The sequence below is a fragment of the Dromiciops gliroides genome, chromosome 4, assembly GCF_019393635.1.
Source record: "Dromiciops gliroides isolate mDroGli1 chromosome 4, mDroGli1.pri, whole genome shotgun sequence".
NCBI lineage: Eukaryota > Metazoa > Chordata > Mammalia > Microbiotheria > Microbiotheriidae > Dromiciops > Dromiciops gliroides.
Genome location: NC_057864.1, coordinates 21,907,851 through 21,927,876, shown reverse-complemented (window position 1 = coordinate 21,927,876; position 20,026 = coordinate 21,907,851). Strand labels below are relative to the sequence as shown.

General features: G+C 41.5%; 1 protein-coding gene across 6 annotated transcripts in view; it reads right to left on the bottom strand.

Annotated features, from left to right (window-relative positions):
- Window positions 1-20,026, bottom strand: part of DAB1 (DAB adaptor protein 1) — a 1,311,411-nt gene that overhangs the window by 14,230 nt on the left and 1,277,155 nt on the right. For 5 of the 6 annotated variants that reach the window (XM_043963028.1, XM_043963030.1, XM_043963032.1 and 2 more), the window contains 3 exons: window positions 16,900-17,448; window positions 5,023-5,150; window positions 4,302-4,415 (listed from right to left, as the gene is read on the bottom strand). In XM_043963028.1, coding sequence (XP_043818963.1) covers window positions 4,317-4,415; window positions 5,023-5,150; window positions 16,900-17,448 — 776 coding nt within the window. In that variant the 3' untranslated portion in view covers window positions 4,302-4,316. The remainder of the gene's footprint in view (window positions 1-4,301; window positions 4,416-5,022; window positions 5,151-16,899; window positions 17,449-20,026) is intronic. The other variant, XM_043963033.1, reaches the window with a different exon arrangement.

Here is a 20,026-nt window from a genome sequence, read left to right as displayed (position 1 = left end):
TGCAGCAATAAGATGATATGTCTAAGACTATAAAGGAGAAAATAGAGAGAAGAGATACAGAAACAGAGAGAGACAGAGAAGAAAGAGGGAGACAGAGGGAAGGGAGAAACACAGAGAGACACAGAGACAGAAGAAAGACAGATGGAGAAACAGAGAGACAGAGACAGACAGAGACAGAGCGGAAGAGAGAGGGGGAGAGAGAGACAGAAACACAGAGAGTAAGGGAGAGAGACAGAGAGACAGAGACAGAGACAGAAACAAGTGTGTGTGTGTGTGTGTGTTAAGGCAGAAGAAATTTTGTGTGAATAAAAAAACCACCTCCTTTCCTTGGAGAGGTGAACTACTCTGGGTACTGACTCTTGCCAATAATATCCAACTTGTGGGGCAGCTAGGTGGCACAGTGGATAAAGCACCGGCCCTGGATTCAAGAGGACCTGAGTTCAAATCCAGCCTCAGACATTTGACACTTACTATCCGCATGACCGTGGACAAGTCACTTAACCCTCATTGCCCAGGGGAAAAAAAAGATCAGACTTGTTAACTATCTTAGGAGGTGTTCTTCATTTATTTTCTTTGTAACAGGAGAAGGCTGCCTGGCTGGTTGAAGTAGTAATGATATTTATAACAAAGTGCCTGGCATACAGTAGTTATTTATTAACTGACTGAATGTCATACAAAAAAATGCACCAACACTTTGTTAATTTTTTAAAAATTTGATTTCCCCAAATACTGGGGAAATTAATCATAATCCCCATATCAGTTAAAATTAGATAGCCACCCACTGGACAGGCTTTAGAGGCCATTTTATTGTGATATTTTTGAACTGGCTGCCTCTGCAGTCCCTTTAACTCAGATTCAGGGGTTCTGTGAGTAGGGAGAGGGAGAATTCAATTAGCATAAGCAAATATGGAGGATAGCACCTGACACATAATAGGCACCTAATAAAAGCTCATTGAACTAATTGTTGTTGAATTAAAATAGTTTGAGCTTAGAATGAACCTAATAGAAGAGAGGAGAGGAAGAATTGAATTGGAAGGAAGTCAGCCAGGGCTGGGCTCAATAACCTCAGAGTTCTCTTTCCACTCTGAACACTCCTGATGCTGTAGAGTTAAAAAAAATCAAAGTTCCAACAAGTCAAGTTGCGGTTGAGGAGGTGCCACCTGGAAGCCCATCTGATAATCATTTAGGGCTAAGTGTCAGCCAAACAGTGGAATTGGGTCATTGTCTCAAGATGACTGGCCCTCTTAAGGAAGAGAGTGACTTGATACAGATCTGTCATGCCATAAACTACGGAGTTCTTTCTGAAGGGCTTCTCTGTATCAGAATGGTGTCTATCATTTAGCTGAATCCTATCATCTGTTGTTCATTCATCCCATTTCTCAAGGCAAGATTGAGGCTGTAAAAAACCACCTGGGGAGAGGCCCTTTCAGGGCCTAATCCACAAAGAATGGTGCCATGATTCCTTCCTTCCTTTCCAACTCTCTTACCAGGGCATGCACATAACCCTTAATTCCTCAGCTACTGAAACCCTTGGCAATCCACCAATCAACAATCATTAATTACACACATACTGTACGTCAGATCTGTGCTGAGTGCTGGGGTTACCAAGAAAGGCATAGGATTCCTGTTCTCAGGGAGCTCACATTCTCATGGAGGGCTGACATGTGAATTGCTACTTACATAGAAGATGTACATGAAATAGATGGAAATCATCTCAAAGGGAAAGAAAAGACTGGGAAGAACCCCAGAAGGTAGACCAGAGCTGAATCTAGAAGGAAGTCCAATAATTGAAGAGGTTGAATGTTTATACTGTGAGCATGGCTCTTTTCCTTGGCTCATGGACTGTTGGGCTATTTTCCTAGTATAAAAATGCTGTGAAAATATATCACAGCTTAAGCCCTTTAATCATAAACTCCAGTAACTAAATGCACTTAACAACGTGTTTTGTTCATTTTCAATAATGGTCTAAATAGCAGATGCTCAGAGACTGGCATCAAGATGTCCTTGAATGCATTTCTGGATGCTGATCATAATTTACTGGATAAATGTATTGGCTCATGCGACTCATAGTGAAGATATGCCACTGGATGGCCATGTGCTCCCACCATACAACGGGATAGAAGAGTTGGGGTAATGGATGGAAATTGCAATTGGTGCCCACATAAAATAGAGGTGGGGAAAATAGTGGGATGCACTCTCTTGGATGGAAGCTTTCTCTGGAGAAAAGATAGACTGTATTGAATGTCAAGTGCAAGAAGTCCTTCTGCAGAAATGGAGCAGCCTCAGAAATGAGTAAGTGCTGCAGGGATGTTTAATATTAGAGATCTGGGTTTGAAGTCATGATCTAGTACAGAGAGCTGCCCCCAACACTCTGAAGGCAGACAGGCATCTTTGGACTTTTCATTCAATGTTCACTGTGAAGATGCTATAATAAGCATCACAAATGCAAAGCTGCAAACTCAGGTCATCCCGCCCAATATCCTCATTTTGCAGATGAGGAAACTGAGATCCATCCATTGATTAGGCCAAAGGAGATATAATTGACCCATTGATCTTATTTTTAGGTACATGGACTTTTTAGGTTTCCTTGATTCTTTTATCTATTACTTGCTAGTAAAGTGACATTGGTAAGTCAGTTAATTTCTCCAAGTCTCTGTTTTTGCAGCTGGAAAACTAGGACAATAAATAATCAGCTGATCAAAGGATCTGGGTCTTAGAGGGAACTGGATCATCTGCTCCAATCTTTTCCCTGAAGAAATGAAGAAACTGTGACCCAAACAAGTATCCTTCAGGTACTAAGCAGGAGGACAGGAAGTCAGAGCCAAGTCCTTTGATCTTTCCACTCCACCTCCTTGGGACTCCAGTACAAATGGGCTCAAACTGAGAACCAAATGATTAGCAGCCAGAGGGAAGCTCTCTGTCGATGGGAAAAGCCAGAAATGCAAAGGATGTCATTCAATCAACAATGAATGCTGCACCATAATAAAGATCAGATTTGGCTCTAAAATGGTTAGAACCTAAATGAACATAAAAATAAAACAAATCCAGGAGAACTGAAGAGGAAATGTGCCACTCCCCTCCTGACACAGAAAGAGGTGATGAATGAATGAAACATGCCATTGTGGATATAGATAATGTAGAAATTTGTTTTTCTGGACTATGTAGTTATGTCCTGAGAGCTTTACAATTCTTTTTTTGAAATTTGCTCTGTGTGTGTGTGTGTGTGTGTGTGTGTGTGTGTGTGTGTTTGTGTGTGGTGAGAAGGCATTGGGAGAAATAGACTAATTTTAGAGATGCTAGTTAATTTTTTAAAAATTACAAAACAAAAAAAAATAAGATTGACCTCAAAGAAGAGACTTGAGCAGGCACCTCCATCATGTGCTTTGCAGACAAAGGGCTGGGAGAATCCCTAGATATGGACTACTGCGTATGATACCAGATTTTTAAAAAATGCATTGATTAGCTTACTGATTTTCCCCTATTATTTCTCTCTCTTTTATAAATATTTGTTAGAGATAGGAATAATAAATATACTCTCAGGAAATAGGAGAAAGACCCAGGGGAAAATCTAAATGATGTAAAAAGAGAAGATCTCAATTAAATATAGTTTAATCATTGTTACTTTCATAGGATCACCGATCTCAAGCTGGAAGGGACCATGGAGGTCCTATAATCTGACCCCTTTGTTTTAGCAGTGAGCAAATTGAGTTCTAGAGAAATAAAGGGATTTATGCAGGGTTACCCAAGTAATAAGTAACTGAGTCAGGATTTGAACCTAGGTTCCCTGATTCCAAATCCAGTGTACCATGTTGCTGTTATTTCTTCTCAATAATAAAACTATACAGACTCATTAGGTCTGGGAGACAGATGCAGGGGAATTTTGTTTGCTTCTATGGCTGCCCTTGGGTTGGAACAAGGACATATGGTGGTCTTAGCAAACCTTACAAGGTCACTTCCATTCTTCATTGACACAGGGGAAACCAAGTACATTCTGTCAATATTTTAGCCCCTCCCCCCTCAAGTTTTTGTCCTCCATCCCTGACCCTGGCCCAACATGCAGACACATTTTGTGGAGGAATCCACAATAGCCCCATCCCTCCAAACACATAGCAAATGGCAGGCCATGCAGTTGCTGGGCAGGCAGGCAGAAGAGGAGCAATGTGGAAGAGAATACAGGCACTGGGGGAGGAGACACAGCAGGAGCAGCAGATACAGAGGAGGAGGAGCAGGGATGGCAAACAGTGGTAAGAGGAGAAGCAGGCAGTCAAAGGGTGAAAGAGAAATAAAGGACAGATACCTACCCCAACCTGCGCTATCTAGCTACCGACCTCTGGACTTATATTATCACCACTGGGGTCCCCACCAGTGGGCTCACCAAATGGATCACTGCTGGATGAGGCCTGAGACCCATCAGGCTAAAATACAAGAACATAACACTTTTTTTTGTTGTTGTTCTCAATGGAATTAAATGGAAAGACAGTAGCGGATTATTACAGTGCTGTGAATAAAGTTCATTGTTTAGAAATAGGAGACAAATCCAGGGAAAGAGAACATGGCCACAAATTATAAGCCTTTGTTTCTTTTTAATTGATAAAATGCCCAGGATGTGCAGATAATGCCTTTAGAGAAAATTGAGAGAAGCAAGGAAAGGATGGAGGGCAGGATAAAAGGAAGGAAGAAGGGAAAGAAGTAGGGAGGGAGGGAGGATGAAGAGATGTATGGAAGAAAAGAAAGCAGGTAGGGAAGGAGGAAGGATGAATAGATGGATGGGAGGAAGAAAGGAAGGAGGGAAGAAGGAAAGAAAGAAGAGACAGAAGGAGAAAGGAAGGAAAAGAAAAGAAAACTCCTTCATGGACTTTCCCTTTAAACCTTTTGATTCTGGATCAGAGAGTACAAAATAAACAAATACTGTCCTGGGAAGTCCTCTTCACATTATGCCTTGGACCCAGGACTGGCTATTCCACAAGTCTATTTTTGTATTTATTTTGCTGGGTGATAAAAGGTACAAAAATTATTACTCACGGCTTCCTGCTCTTCACTTTTGCTGGGGCTTTCAAAGCCCTCTTCAAAGATGTCATCCGTGGTGGGGTCACTGGCGTGGGATGCTGATGATTTTGATGGAGAACTTTGCCGGGGTGCAGGAGTTGGAGCTAGAGGGAAAATACAAAAGGGAGGAATTGAGTTTCTTCTGGTTGCATCGTAAAGATATTTGTTGAGCGTCTATTGTACAGAGGACGACTCTGGATGGAGATGAGGGGAGACATCCATCGCTTTTTTGTTCTGTTTTGATTTGGAGGCATTTGGGGCTAAGTGACTGGCACAGGGTCACACAACTACTAAGTATGTGAGGCTGGATTTGAAGTCAGGTTCTCCTGATTCCAGTGCTGTTGCTCTATTTATTGCCCTAGAAGGGACATATTGGAAAAGAAATGTGATGTCAAAATGAAAGATACCAATACATTTTTATAGAATTGTAGGCCAAAGGTACCATGGGAAGCACTGGGGCTGGGAGAGGATACTGAATATGGGTCGCTCATGGACCTTGACTCTCGGGGATTTACATATTAGCTGGGAAAATGTATCACTACAGGATGCTATAATGTATGCCAAGTGCATTAGGCAGGTGTAAAGGAAGGGTTCACTGATGTTCCAGGGATAAAGGGTTGGGACTGACAAGGAAAGTTAAGTCAAGGCAATTAGCATTTATTAAGCACCTACTGTGAGCCAGGTGCTGTGCTAAGGGCTCGGGATAAAAAAGAAAGGCAAAAAACAGGCCTGCTCTCATGGAACTTAGTCTAATGGAGAAGATAAAATGCAAATAACTATGTACAAACCAGCTATAAACTAGATAAACTGGAAAGAATCAAAGAGGAAAAGCAGTAACATGCAGGGGACTGGGAAAGGAATCTTGTAGGAAGTGGCATCTTATCTGGAATGTGAAAAACCTGAGGAAGCCAGGAGGCAGAGATGAGGAGGGAGAACACTCCAAGTGTTGGGCAGGAGCACTGTCCTGTGAGAGGAGCAGCAAGGCCAGGGTCAATGGGAGGCAGAGTGTGAGGGTGATGGTAAGGTGTCAGATGACTGGAAGGTGGTGGATGGCAAGGTACGAAGACCTTAAAAACCCAAGAGAGAATTACACACGTGACCCAGGAGATGACAGGGAACCACTGTATTGAGTTTATTGAATGGGGGAGTGATATGGTTAGACCCACGCCTTAGGAGAGCTTAGTGGAAGCTGGTCTGGAGTGGGAAGAGTCACAAGGTAAGGAGGCCAACCAGGAGGCTCTGGAAGCAGCCCCGGCATGAGGTGATAAGGGATTAGGCCAGGATAATGGCAGTGTTAGAAGAGAGAAGGGGGCATGTATGAGAGATATTACCAAGATAGAATCAAGAGGACTTAGCCAGTGATTGGGTAGAGAGACAGAGACAGTGACAGAGAGAGACAGAGACAGACAGAGAGAAAGAGAGAGAGACAGGGAGACAGAGGGACAGAGGCAGAGAGACACTGAGACAGAGAGAGACAGAGATAGACAGAGAGACAGAGACAGATACTAAGAGAGAGAGAGAGAGAGAGAGAGAGAGAGAGAGAGAGAGAGAGAGAGAGAGAGAGAGAGGAATTGGAAGACGGCATCTACATTGTGAGCCTGGGTGATTAGCAGGATTGTGGTACCCTCTCCATTTCCTTTTTTGCACTCTCTTTTTAACTCTGTAGTCTGGCTTCCAACCTCATCAGTGAACTGAAGCTGCACTCTCCAAAGTTACTGAAGATATCTTAATTGCCAAGTAAAATGGCCCATTCTCAATTCTCCTACTTTTTGATATTTTGGCCATCCACTCTTCCTTGATGCTTTTTACACTCTAGGTTTATACAATGCTGCTCTCTCTTGGCTTTTCTCCTGCCTCTCTGATGGCTCTTTCTTGATCTCTTTGGCAGGTTCTTTATTCAGGTCATACTCATGAGTATCACCATGAATATCTCACAAGGCTCTGTCCTGCATTCTCTACTCTTCCTCCTACAGACTACATTACTTGGTGATCTCATTAGCTCCTATGGATTCAATCATCACCTCTATGGTGATAATTCTCAAATCTACTTATCCAGCCCTAACTTCTCTGCTGACCTTCAAACTCACAACTCCTACTGCTGATTGGAATTCTTTAACTGGATGTCCTATAGACGTCTCAAACTCATTATGTCCAAAACTGAACTCATATTTTCCCCTCAAACCTCCCCCTTCTAAACTTCCCTATTAGTCTTGAGGGCACCATTATCTTCCCAGGCCCATGACTCAAAATCTAGGTGTCACCTTGACTCCTTACTCACTCTCACCCCCCTCTCCACATCCAACCTGTTCGCATCATCTATCAATTGTGCATTTATAATGTTTCTCAAACACAGATTCCTCTCTCCTCTGACACCACCACCACCCTGGTATATTCCACCTGGACTATTACAAAAGCCTGCTGGCTTGTCTGCATGCCAGAGTTTCTTCCCAAAGAAGTCCATCCTTCACTCAGGTGTCAAAGTGAACTGTTAAAGCAGGGGTCTGACCACATCAGGCCCCTACTCAGTAAACTATAGCAACTCCCTATAATCTTCAGGATCAAATACAAGACCCTATGACATTCAAAGTTCTTCAAAACTTACCCATCCCCTGCTTTCCAGTCTGCTTTTACTTTAGAGCTCCTTCTTCTCCCACATCCTGTGATCCAGTGACACAGGACTCCTTGTTGTTCCTCAAACAAAATACTCCATCTCCTGACTCTAGGCATTTGCTTTTGCTGTCCCCCATGTCTAGAATGTCTTTCTTTATCTTTGACCCCTGGGTTTTCTGACTTCTTTCAAGGTCCCCCTAAAATATCCACTGCTGCATGAAGCTTTTTTTAGTCCTCCTTAATTTTAGCGTCTCCTCTATGTTGATTACTTCCAGTTTTCCTGTATATGGCTTGTTTGTATGGAAATGTTTGCCTATTGTTTTCCCTATTATTCTTGCCTTCTTTGTATTTTAAGCACTTAGCACATTGCTTATCACATAGTAGGCATTTTTTCCAGGGCAATGAGGGTTAAGTGACTTGCCCAGGGTCACACAGCTAGTAAGTGTCAAGTAGTGTCTGAGGTCAGATTTGAACTCAGGTTGTATGGAATCCAGGGCTGGTGCTTTATCCACTGTGCCCGTCACCTAGCTGTCCCACAGAGTAGGCATTTAATGAATGTTTACCAACTGACTCACAGTAACAGAAAAGCCCAGAAGAAATGGGTTTAGAAGAAACATAAGGGGGCAGCTAGGTGGCACAGTGGATAGAACACCGGCCTTGGATTCAGGAGGACCTGAGTTCAAATACAGCTTCAGACACATAACAACTGCCTCATGAAAAAAGAAGAAACATAAGGACTTAAGTTTAAGACATGCTGAGTTAAAGATGTCTATGGGATATCCAGTTCAAGGTGTTCAATATGCAGTTGGAGATGGGAGATTGGAGCCCAAGAGATAGATTAGGGCTGAATAAATAAAATTGAGTCATCTGCATAAAAATGATAATTAAATCCTTGGGAGTTGGGATCATTCAGTGAAATAGTACAGAGGGAGAAGGGAGCCAAGGGCAGATCTTTGGGGAATCCAATGGTTAGTGGGCATGACCTGAATATTGAACAGGGGAAGCAGAAAAGGAGCAGTCTAAAAGGTAAGAGGAGAATCGAGAGAGTTGTGTCACAAAAAGCTAGAAAGGAGAGAACATAAAGAAGAGGGTGATCAATAGTGTCAAAAACTGAAGAGAGGTAAAAAAGAATGAAAATTGAGAAAAGGCCAATGGATTTGGCAATTCAGAGATCACTGACAACTCTGGAGATAGAATTTTCAACTGAATGATGAGATTGGAAGCCAGACTGCAGACAGAGAGTTAAAAGAGAGTGAGAAGAAAGGAAGTGGAGGGGTAGATTGTAAATGGCCTTCTCAAGGCATTTAACCATAAAAGGAAGGAAAGATACCAGATGATAGCTAGCAGAGATGCACTAATCAAGTAAGGGTCTTTTATGACAGGAGAAACCTGAGCATATTTGTAAGCATGGGGAAAGGAGCTGATAGTCAGGGAGAGAATGAAGATAAGTGGGAGAGAGGTGTTAGCAGAGGGTGCAATCTGCTGGAGAAGATGGGATGGAATGGGATCACTTGTGCATGACGAGGGGTTTGCCTTTGCTTTTTTTATGTGACATATGAAGGAGGAGATAGTGGAGAATGGTATCTGAGTGATATGAAATGAGGAGGAGAGAATGAAAGAGAACACTCAGCAAAGGGCCATCATTTTTTTTCATTGAAATATGAGGCACGGTTCTTAGTTGAAAAGATGGAGGGAGAAGGAGCCATGAGATGACTGAGGGGGGAAAATGGTTTGTTACAGCCACTGTGATGAATGGAATCAGGAATCAATAAGAGAGGTGTAAAAGAATTACCATGCTACTGGGAGGGCCCTTTTGAGATTCTGTCATATAAATTAGTATTGGACTCATTCGACACAATTTTGTGATTTTCTGCAGCAGTTTGAGAATAAAGTACACTCAAGGGATGATGGGGGTCATTCAGGGCAGCCTGTATTACAGAATAAGGGGACAAGGGTCTCTAGAGCAGGGCTTCTTAAGCTTTTCTATTTGTGAGCCCTTTTCACATGAGAAATTTTCATATGACCATAGGGATATAGGTATATAAAATAGGTATACGTAACCTTTTACTGTTGCCAAAATGCTGAATGTGACCCCCACATTCAGCCATATAACCACATAAGGGGTCACGACCCACAGTTTAAGAAGCTTTGCTCTAGAGAAGAGGAGAATCTTGAATTAGTTCACCAAGAAGTCAAGATGGGGAAGGGAAGAGAGTGTAGCCAGTGATAACTTGTAAAAGAACTGAGCAATATTAGACTTTGGAGGTCAGTGTGAGGAAGAACTGCATTAGAGATTGCAAGACAAAAGGAGATAAGGAATGGCAATAAATTATGGTCAGATAAAGGAATTCTATGATCATGGAAATAGAACACTTGTGGGTAATAACAAAATCAAAGGTATGACCATCTCTGTGTAGAACTGTGTTGGGTTGGGGTAGGTCAGGTCATGAAAAACGAGTAAGTTAAAGAACTGGGAAGTTAAGGTGCTTGAGATGAGAAGGTGAGAAGAAAGGAAGTGGAGGCATGGATTATAAATGGGTCTTCTCCAGGACTTTAGCCATGAAAGGAAGAAAGTTATGATAGGAAAGATAAATGGGGATGGATAGATAAATTTTTTTAAGGAGAGGAGAGATTTGAGCATATTTATAAGAAGCATGGAAGGAACCAGTAGAATTAGAGAGAATAAAGATAAATAAGAGTGGGGTTAATTGAGGGGGAAAATCTTCAGAGAAGATAGATTGGAATGGGACCCCTTGTGCATGTGAGGGGTTTTCATGTGACATGTCTGAAGAAGGAGATAGGGCAAAGGAATCTGAGTGATATAAGATATATATATATATATATATATATATATATACATATATATATATATATATTGAAGTCAGTCAACAAGCATTTCCCAAGTACCTACTATGTGCCAGGCACTATGCTTAGCACCGAGGATACAAAGAAAAGCAAAAAGTCCCTTTCCTTGAGCTCACAGTCTGGGGCAGGATTTGAGAAGACTGTGATCCAGATTTTTCCTCAGTGTAGGTGTCCTAGGGCATCAGACATTTCCCACAGGAGAATACAACTAATTAGAAGGATTTGTCTTCCTTTTGAGGTTATGTGGATCCTAAGTTCTCTCTTAAATTCCAACATTTGTTATTCTATTACCTAGGCTTTAAAGGACAGGGAGGAATTCAACAGGTAAAGAGGGGAAAGAGGACATTCCTGCCAGGGGGAACTGAATCCCAGAATTTTAAACTTGGAAGGGATTTCAGTGACCACAGAGACCAATCTACACATGGGAAAAAATTCCTTCAATAACATTTGAAAAGTGGTCTTACAGCCATTGCTTTAAGACCTCCATCAAATCCAGCCTCAGACACTTAACACTTACCAGCTGTGTGACCCTGGGCAAGTCACTTAAACCCAATTGCTTCACCAAAAAAAAAAGACCTCCAGTGAGGGTAACTCACTACCTTCCATGGCAGTCCTTTATATTTTGGATTTCTCTCATTGTTAGGCAGTTAAGTTTTTTTCCATGAGGTCTAAATGTGCTTCTTTGCAACATCTTCTCATCATTCCTGGTTCTGTCCTTTGGTGCCCAGAAGAAGCCTGATCCCTTTGACACAAGTTAGCCCTTCAAATACCTGAAGACAGTTATCATGTCCACTTCTCTCCAGTCTTCTTTTTTCAAAGCTAAATTATTCTTCCTATAGCAAGATGCCAATGCCCTTTACTATCCTGACTTCCATTTTCTGAAGGTCTTCTATGTTATCAACATCTTTTCTAAACTGCAGCATTAATATCTCAATGAAACATTTTAGATATAGTATTATATACCAGAGTTTTAGAAGATTTCTCACCCCCTCATTGCTGGCAACTATGCTACTCATAATGTGGCCCAAGACTGAATTGGTATCTTGACTGCTGTTTCACCTTTGGAGAGAGGCTGATTGGGGAGGTGGAGAGAAAACTAGCCATGGAGTCAAGAAGAGCTGGGTGCAAGTCTTGCCTAGAATAAACACTGCCCTGGCAAACAAACAAACAAACAAGCCAAAACAACAAAAACAAAAAACAAAACAAAAACCACACAACAACTTTCTGAATTAAGTTGCAGAGAAGCTGCTGTCCTGTATCAGTGGAAAAGAGTTCCCATTACCAATGAAATCTCCATTCTAGCCCCTATTCTTACATATTAGTGATTCACTCTGAGCTTGCAATCCACTAAAACCCCTAGGCCAAATACAAAAAACAAACAAACCCTCCAAATTTACTGTCTAATCCATCTATCTGGTATGGCTAAAGGTGATTTTTTGAAACTAAGTGCAACTTGATAGATCACAGAAAATCATTGATTTTGAATTGGAAAGGACCTTTATAGCCTTGTAATTAATACCTAGAGAGGTTAAAAGATGTGTTTAACATCATAGAGTTGGCAAATGCAAGTTTAGAAACTTGGTCTAAAAGCAAAAACAAGGATAGACTTAATTAAATGAGATAATCAGGAAAATCTACATTTTCCTAAAAAAGGGAACATACACAATGATAAATATCAACAAAATTTTAAAGTGTTTCTCTGATAAAGGCCTCATTTTCCAAATATATAGAGAAATGAGTCAAATTTATAAAAAATAAGAGCCATTCACCAATTGATAAATGGTCAAAGGATATATACAGGTAGTTTTCAAAAGAAGAAATCAAAGTTACTTAGTCATATGAAAATGCTCTAAATCATTATTGGTTAGAAAAATACAAATTAAAATAGCTCTGAGGTACCATCTCACACCTATTAGAAATAATAAATACTAGAGGAAATGAGGGAAATAGATATATTAATAAACTGTTGGTGGAGATGTGAACTGGTCCAACCATTTTGGAGAACAATTTGGAAATATGCACAAAAGGTTATAAAACTGTGTAAACCCCTTTACCCAGAAATACCACTACTACTAGGTCTATACCCAAAGAGATCAAAGGAAAAAGAAAAGGATCTATATATACAAAAATATTTATAGCAATTGTTTCTGTGGTGGCAAAGAATTGGAAATTAAGGAGAATCCCACCAAATGGAGAGTGGCTGAAGAAATTTTGGTATATGATGGAATACTATTGTGGTATAAGAAATGATGAGGGGGGTGGTTTCAGAAAAACAAACAAAAAAACCTATATGAACTGATGCAAAGTGAAGTGAGAAGAACTGGGAGATCATTGTGTACAGTAACAGCAATGTTGTCATGCTGATCAACTGTGAAAGACTTGGCTACTCTGATCAAGACAGTGATCCAAGACAATTCCAAAGGACTCAAGATGAAAAAATGCTATCTACCTCCAGGGAGAGAGAGAGAGAGAACATATGAACTCTGAGTGCAAATGGAAGTATACTTTTCTCACTTTTTTCTTCTTTATTGCATGATGGCTAATATGAAAATGTTTTACATGATTTCACATGTATAATTGATATCATTTTGCTTGCCTTCTCAGTGGGTAGGGGTAGGGTGGGAAAGAGGGAGAGAATTTGAAAATCAATTTTAAAAAAAGAAAAGAATGCTAAAAATATATTTTAAAAAAAGGAAAGAAACTGGGTCTAGTAGGATCCAAGTTCCATTCTCTGCCCAGTGCCCTTCTATCACATACAGGCTTTCCTTATGGCTCTGGAGTTCAGTATAGTGGCTGTCCAATGATAAGCCTTTGATCAATACTTGATGACTACCTCAATGAGTCTATCAATTGCATCCCATTGATTGCTTGGCCAGTTGTCCAAAGGACATACTACAGAAGGTGAAAGACTAGAGGCTCTTACTCCAGGTAGGAACCTGAAATGGATTTTGAGGACAAATTGGATTTCAAGAAAAAAAAAAGAGTCTTTTGGGTCTAACCATATAGCCCCAGATGGCTCCCAGCTCCACAGATGGCAGAACTACGATACCGAGCAGTATTTGCTGCCTCCTGCCCCTCCCCCCATCTTTGGACTGAAACAAGCACACACTCTGAAACTTTCCTCTTCATTCATCACTTTCCAATTGGCAGCCAGCATGGGAGGCATACACTAGACAGATGCTGAAGGAATGGATTCCATGACTTCAGATTAACAGTGGCTCACTTTAACTTAGCACTTTACAAGGCACATTCTTCACAAGGACCCCATGAGGGAGGGAGTGTGAGAGTCTTACCATCCTCACTTTAAAGATGGAGACGTTGGGGCTCAGAGGGGTGAAGCAATCAATTGCCTACTCTGTGCTCACAGGTTTCATGGTATAGTGAGAAAGCCACCAAATACAGTCAGAGGAATTAGGTATAGTTCTTATCTCTGGTGTTACCCTGGGGAAGTCACTTTCACTCTCTCTGAGCCTCAGTTTCCCCAAATGTAAAATAAGGATGTTGAATTAAATGGCCTCTGAGGTTCAACCCGGATCTAGTTCAATGATTATATGACCACCCTGGGCCTCAGTTTCCTCATCTGTAGAATGAAGCAATTGAATGTAAAGTACTTTGCAAATTTTGTAATTAAAAGTTAGGCAGTTAGGCAGCACAGCAGACAGAGTCCTGGGTCTAGAGTCAGGAAGCCCCAAGTTCAAATCTGGCCTCAGATACTTAATAATTGTACGACTCTGGACAAATAATTCAACTTCCTTCAGCCTTAGTTTCCTCAACTGTAAAATAGGGGAAATATTAGCACCTACCTTTCAAGGGTTTTGTGAAGATCAAATGAGATAACATTTGTAAAGCATTTTGCAAATTGTAAAGCACTGGATAAATACTAACTGTTATTTATTATTACTATTATAGTATAAAATGATCTGTAGCTACTTTTTCTGGTTTCTTTGAAAAATATGGCCTTTTTTGTGAGAAGGATCCTCACCCTTCAAATGATATTCTTTTAACAACATTGTGCACTGTAAGCAGTAGACACTTAATAATTGCTTTAAAGTATTGTATCTCACAATGTATTATATTCAGATATGTCTTGCTCTCCCTTCAATATAAATGCAACCATACTCTCTCTTCTTCTTCATCTTCTCTTTTCTAATTAGCTTTCCAACAATCAATTTATATACACTTATGAAACTCCTACTATCTAGCAGGCAAGTAAGCCAGTTTCTGCCCTTGGGGGGCTCATGTCCAATAGTGTTGTTGTTTATGTAAAAGAAGGAGCATGGGATCGTGGAAAGAACAGTGGAATTGGATGTAGGAAACTTGGATTTAAGTCTTAGATCTGACAGTTATGAATTCGTTGACCAGAAAGGTGTGTCACCTAACCCTTTTTGTGCCTCAGTTTCTTTGTAGAATAGGCCTTGTGTTCCCAAGCTGTACTCTGCTTTCTGTCAAATATTTTTGACCATTATTCTCCTCCATGCCCTCTACATTCCAGCCATACTGGCTTCCTCACTGTTTTGCACACACAACAATTCATCTCCCATCTCCCAACCTTTGTACTTGTTGTTCCCCATGCCTGACATGCTTTTCCTCATCAACTTCCCCTCTAAGGATCCCTAGATTCCTTTAAGACTCAGCTCAAGTGATACCTTCTACAAGAGGCCTTTCCTTATCCCCTCAGGTGTCAGTGCTCCCATCCCCAAGCTAAATTTGATTGCTGTTGTTCATTTATATCCAACTCTGTGACCCCATTGGGGTTTTCTCAGCAAAAATACTGGAGTGGCCTACCATTTTCTTCTCCAGCTCATTTTCAGGTGAGAAAACTAAGTCAAGCAGGGCTAAGTGACGCGCCTAGGGTTACACAGCTATTAAATGTCTGGTGCCAGATTTGAACCCAGGAAGATAAGTCTTCTGGACCCCCAGGCTCTATACTCTATCCAATGTGCCACCTAGCTGACCCTTAAATTTGATTACATTTGTTTATATTTTATATAGATTTACATAGATACATCTTGTCTCTACTGTTTGAATGTAAGTTCCTTGAGGGTAAAAACTGTTTGTAATCCCACCTCCCACACCGCCCCAGTCTTTCCAACTTCAAATCTAGCACTATAACCAGCAGGGAGCAGGATGATATATTACAAAGACCATTGGCTCTGGAGTCTGAGGATCTGGGTTCAGATCTGACCTCTGACTCTGTCAACTCCCGGGCAAATCATTTAACTTCCTTGGCCCTCACTTTCCTTATCTATAGAAAGAAATGACATCTCTCATATACATCTGTGCCTAGCACATAGTTAAGTGCTTAGTAAATGTTTACTGATTGGTTAATTGATCAATCCCTTTCTTTCTCTTTATACATACCACTCTGGTGTGCATTAACTATCCCAATAGCCTCCTAAGTGCTCTCCCTATTGTGGGTCTCTCCCAATTCCAATTCATTCTTCAGTGGTTTTCCTAAAGTGTAGCTGTGACTGTGTGATCCTTCAACTTTATAATCTTAATAAATTCCAGTGGCTCCCTCTTCCCTCCATGATCAAAACGAAAACCTTCAGTTTGGCACTTTTGAAAGCCCCTCATAACTGCACCTCCCTCTACATTTCCAGTCTTCTTACACCTCAGTCTCTCACCCTCCACCCCTCCCCTTATTTTTAGAGCTAGTGACACTGGCCTCTTTGCTGTAGCATGCAGGAGACCTTCCACCTCTTCACTCCAGACATTTTCTCTCCTGTACCCTATATCTGGGAGTGTTCTCCTTCCTTCCCTCCATCTCTTGGCCTTTCTGGCTTCCTTCATGACTCAATTCAAATTGGGGGCTGCTATGTGGCACAGTGGATAGAGCACCAACTCTGGAGTCGGGAGGACCTGAGATCAAATCCGACCTCAGATACTTGATACACTTACTAGCTATGTGACCCTGGGCAAATCACATTTGCCTCAAAAAAAAAAAGACTCAATTCAAATTTCATCTTCTCTAAGAGACTTTCCCCAGGACCCCCCCCCCATTTCTAGTGCTTCCCCTCTATAATCACCTTCTATCTTGGCTGCCCATATAGTATACACACATAGTTGCTTCCGTGTTGTCTTTCCCATGAGCTACTTGAGTGCAGAGACCATGTTTTTCCTTTTTTTTTTGTAACCCCATGTACTTCTAGCTACACTGTACATCTTCCCTAGTGATTTGCACACAGTAGTCTCTTTAAAACATATGCTATACTTTATGGGATCAATAAGCTGAAAATTAAAAGAGGGTTGGCATCAATCAGTCAATCAATCAACGGGAATTGAGACCTGGTGATGTTCTATGGATATCTGGATTCCAGTTTGGCTCCAGAGACGTGCCCCTTCCCCAGAGGAAGAAGATGGTGGGGGACTACTCACGTGAGTTGGTTGATGGCGTTGTTGAAGTCACAGGGGTCAAGTTCAATTGTGAGATGTCAAAGTCATCACAGTCGTCCGTATCCTGTGCCACCCCGACTTTGTTGAAGTAACTGGAGAAGGCCTCTGAGGTACAACTGAGGGAAGGCTGGTCGGGTTTCCGGGAGGGTACCGGGGGAGGCGGGACCATCTGGAAATCCTTAAACATTTCTTTACCCATTTTCTGCCGGGGCCTGTCTGTCTGGGGACTCGATCGGGTGGAATCGCTGGTGGTGGGCATAGTGGCGAGCGGGGCGAGGGCACCTTGAAACATGGCAGCCGGTAAAGGCATCACAGTTTGTGTTGGCATGAAGGCGGTGGGCGGGAACTGACCAGCTACAGATGGCCATGGCTGCTGGGGGCCAGGAAAGATGCCTGGTTGGCCCCATGCTATTGGTTGACCCCCTGGCATCACCTGGGCCACTGGAGGTGGAGCACCCATGGCAATTTGCTGTTGAACAAGGGGCTGCTGTCCCCAGAATGAGGGGAGGACAGCACCCATGGCAACATAACCTAGGAGAATAAAGGGGGTAGGGGAGAATCTGGTTAGTCAGAGCACATAGATGGCAGTAAACCATTCTAGTCAACAACAGCAACAACAGGGATAATGATAAGAACTTGTATTACCCTGGGCAAGGCACTGGATCTTCCTATTAGTGTTTTAATAAACTCTAAGACTGTAATTTGAAGAAGGTGTCCATTGACATTGGTGGAGGAGGTTCCTCATCCAGGAATTCCTTTTATCAGTGAAATCAAAAGTCTAGTCTCTAAGGCTATTCCATTTTCATATCAATTTTGGGAGGTAGGGAGAGGAAGTTCTGTTATCACTGTTTTATATAGGAGGAAACAGAGACACCCCTCCCCCAAAGTAGACTGCCTTGATCTCCATTCCACAGCTAACAGGTGGTCGAATTGAGGCCCAGGAATGAGCAGTCAGTGCATGGACAAAAGGCTTCCACCAGCAGGAACTGAGCAATAGCTTGAGAATTTCCAAGCAAGCATTTGAACTCCAAGAATGATCCACAGTGCAAGAGATGCTGATTTGATGGGAGCGTGTTTTATTTTTTTTTCTTTCTTTCTTCCTCTTCTTCTTCAACTAAGGCTGACAGATGGCTCGAGCACATTTTTCTGGAGAGCTATTAACATGTCTCTCTGGCCCTGTGCCATCTGCTGAGAGCACAGTATTTGGGAGGGGGGACGATGGGGACAGAAGCTTGGAATCACAGTTGGGATCACAGGGAAATGGGTTTGTGTGTCTGTGTATTTGAAGGTCTCTCATTTTCTTTCAGGGAAGGTCCAGAGGATAGAACAGCATACAGGAACTCTAGCCTTTGGGCTACATTTCTATCTAGTCTGGTGGGAAATCTTAACTTGGATCCTGAAAAAAAAATCATGCAATAAAGCTAAAACGGATGTAGATTTGCCCTGGAACTATTTAACAGCTTATTAACAGTTTACTTAGGAGTGTTCATCAGGGGAGAGGTAGTGCTGGATGGCTTCTGTTTAGACAACTGAGCTCTGATCAATCAAAAGTCTTCTAGGTCAGGAAGTGAAAAGTGATGATTAGGTAAAGTACTCCTGTGAATTGTGTTTTCTAGTAACTATATTAAGTGATAGGGAGATGAAAAATTCTAAGTAAGTAGCAAAGAACTGGGTCAGGGGATAGATGCTGATTGATGGGACAATAATAAATAAGAAATATTTGGAGAAATATTGGAAGATTTGTATGAACTGATGCCAAGTCAAGTAGAACTAGGGAAATGATGTACCCAATGACAGCAGCAATGTAAATGAAAAGGATAACAAAGTAATGAAAGGGAAAGGGAATGCCTTGAGATTATAATAAACAGGCCTGGTGCCAAGGAAGAGACATGGTAATATATAGGGACTATAGGTGCCTCACTCAGGTGAGGAGGTGAATTTTGGTGAATTTTTTATTACCCCTTTTTTACTCTTTATTATAATGGATGGCTCCCCCAGAGGCAGAAACAAGAGGGACATATTGGGAAATTATGGTGATATAAAAACCAAAGACAGAGATAAAATTGCTTTTAATTAAAAAAATCAATAGGAAGGAGGAAAGAAGAGAGGTAGAAAAGCCACGGTCCTCTTTAGTATAGTCTCCACAGAAATGGAAGTGATTTTATATTTAAGGAAAAGAATACATCAATTGAGCAACTGTATTGATTTGGGGTGCTGGCTGAGGCAAATGCTTCTTTTGATAAGGAAGGGGTAGGCTACTAAATAGTTAAGACTGTTTTTGTAGCACTGGAGAGTTACGAAAGATCAGTGCTTCCTCTAGGCATATACTCTAAGGAGGCCATGTTCCATATACTCCAAAATAGTCACAGTAACACTTTTCTTTTGGTCTTAGCAAAGAACTGGGGACAAATGTAGATGCTCATTGATTTGGGGATGGCTGAACAAACTTTGGGACATGAACGTGATTAGATAGTGCAACAACAAAGGAGGAATTTGAAAAATTCAGAGAAGCATAGGAAGACTTACGTGAACAGATGAAAATAGAATAAGCAGAAGAGGAAAACAATATACCCAGTGATGACAATAATGTAAATGGAAAGAACTAAAAAATGGAATCTGGACTTTGTGTAATTATTAATGACTAATCTTGGCTCCTTGAAGAAAGGACAAAATGCACTTCCTTCCTTCCTTTCTTTGCAGAGGTGAGAGAATAGGAATGTGCACAACTGTACCTACTATCAGACTCCAGTGATGCTGTTGACTAGTTTTGCTAAGCTGTTTTCCTTCCTTCTGTCCTTCCTTCCTTCCTTCCTTCCTTTCTTTTTTTGGTGGGGCAATGGGGGTTAAGTGACTTGCCCAGGGTCACACAGCTAGTAAGTGTCAAGTGTCTGAGGCCAGATTTGAATTCAGGTACTCCTGAATCCAGTGCCAGTGCTTTATCCACTGCGCCACCTAGCTGCCCCCTTTCTTTCTTTTGTATTCGACTTTTTGTGTAATGTGGTACAACTCCTTCATTTGATAGATGAAGATAAGCTGAGGACCAGAAAAAGGATGTGACTAGTCCAAAGTTACCCAAGCGATGTATGTATTGTACTGTGCTCTGTATCTC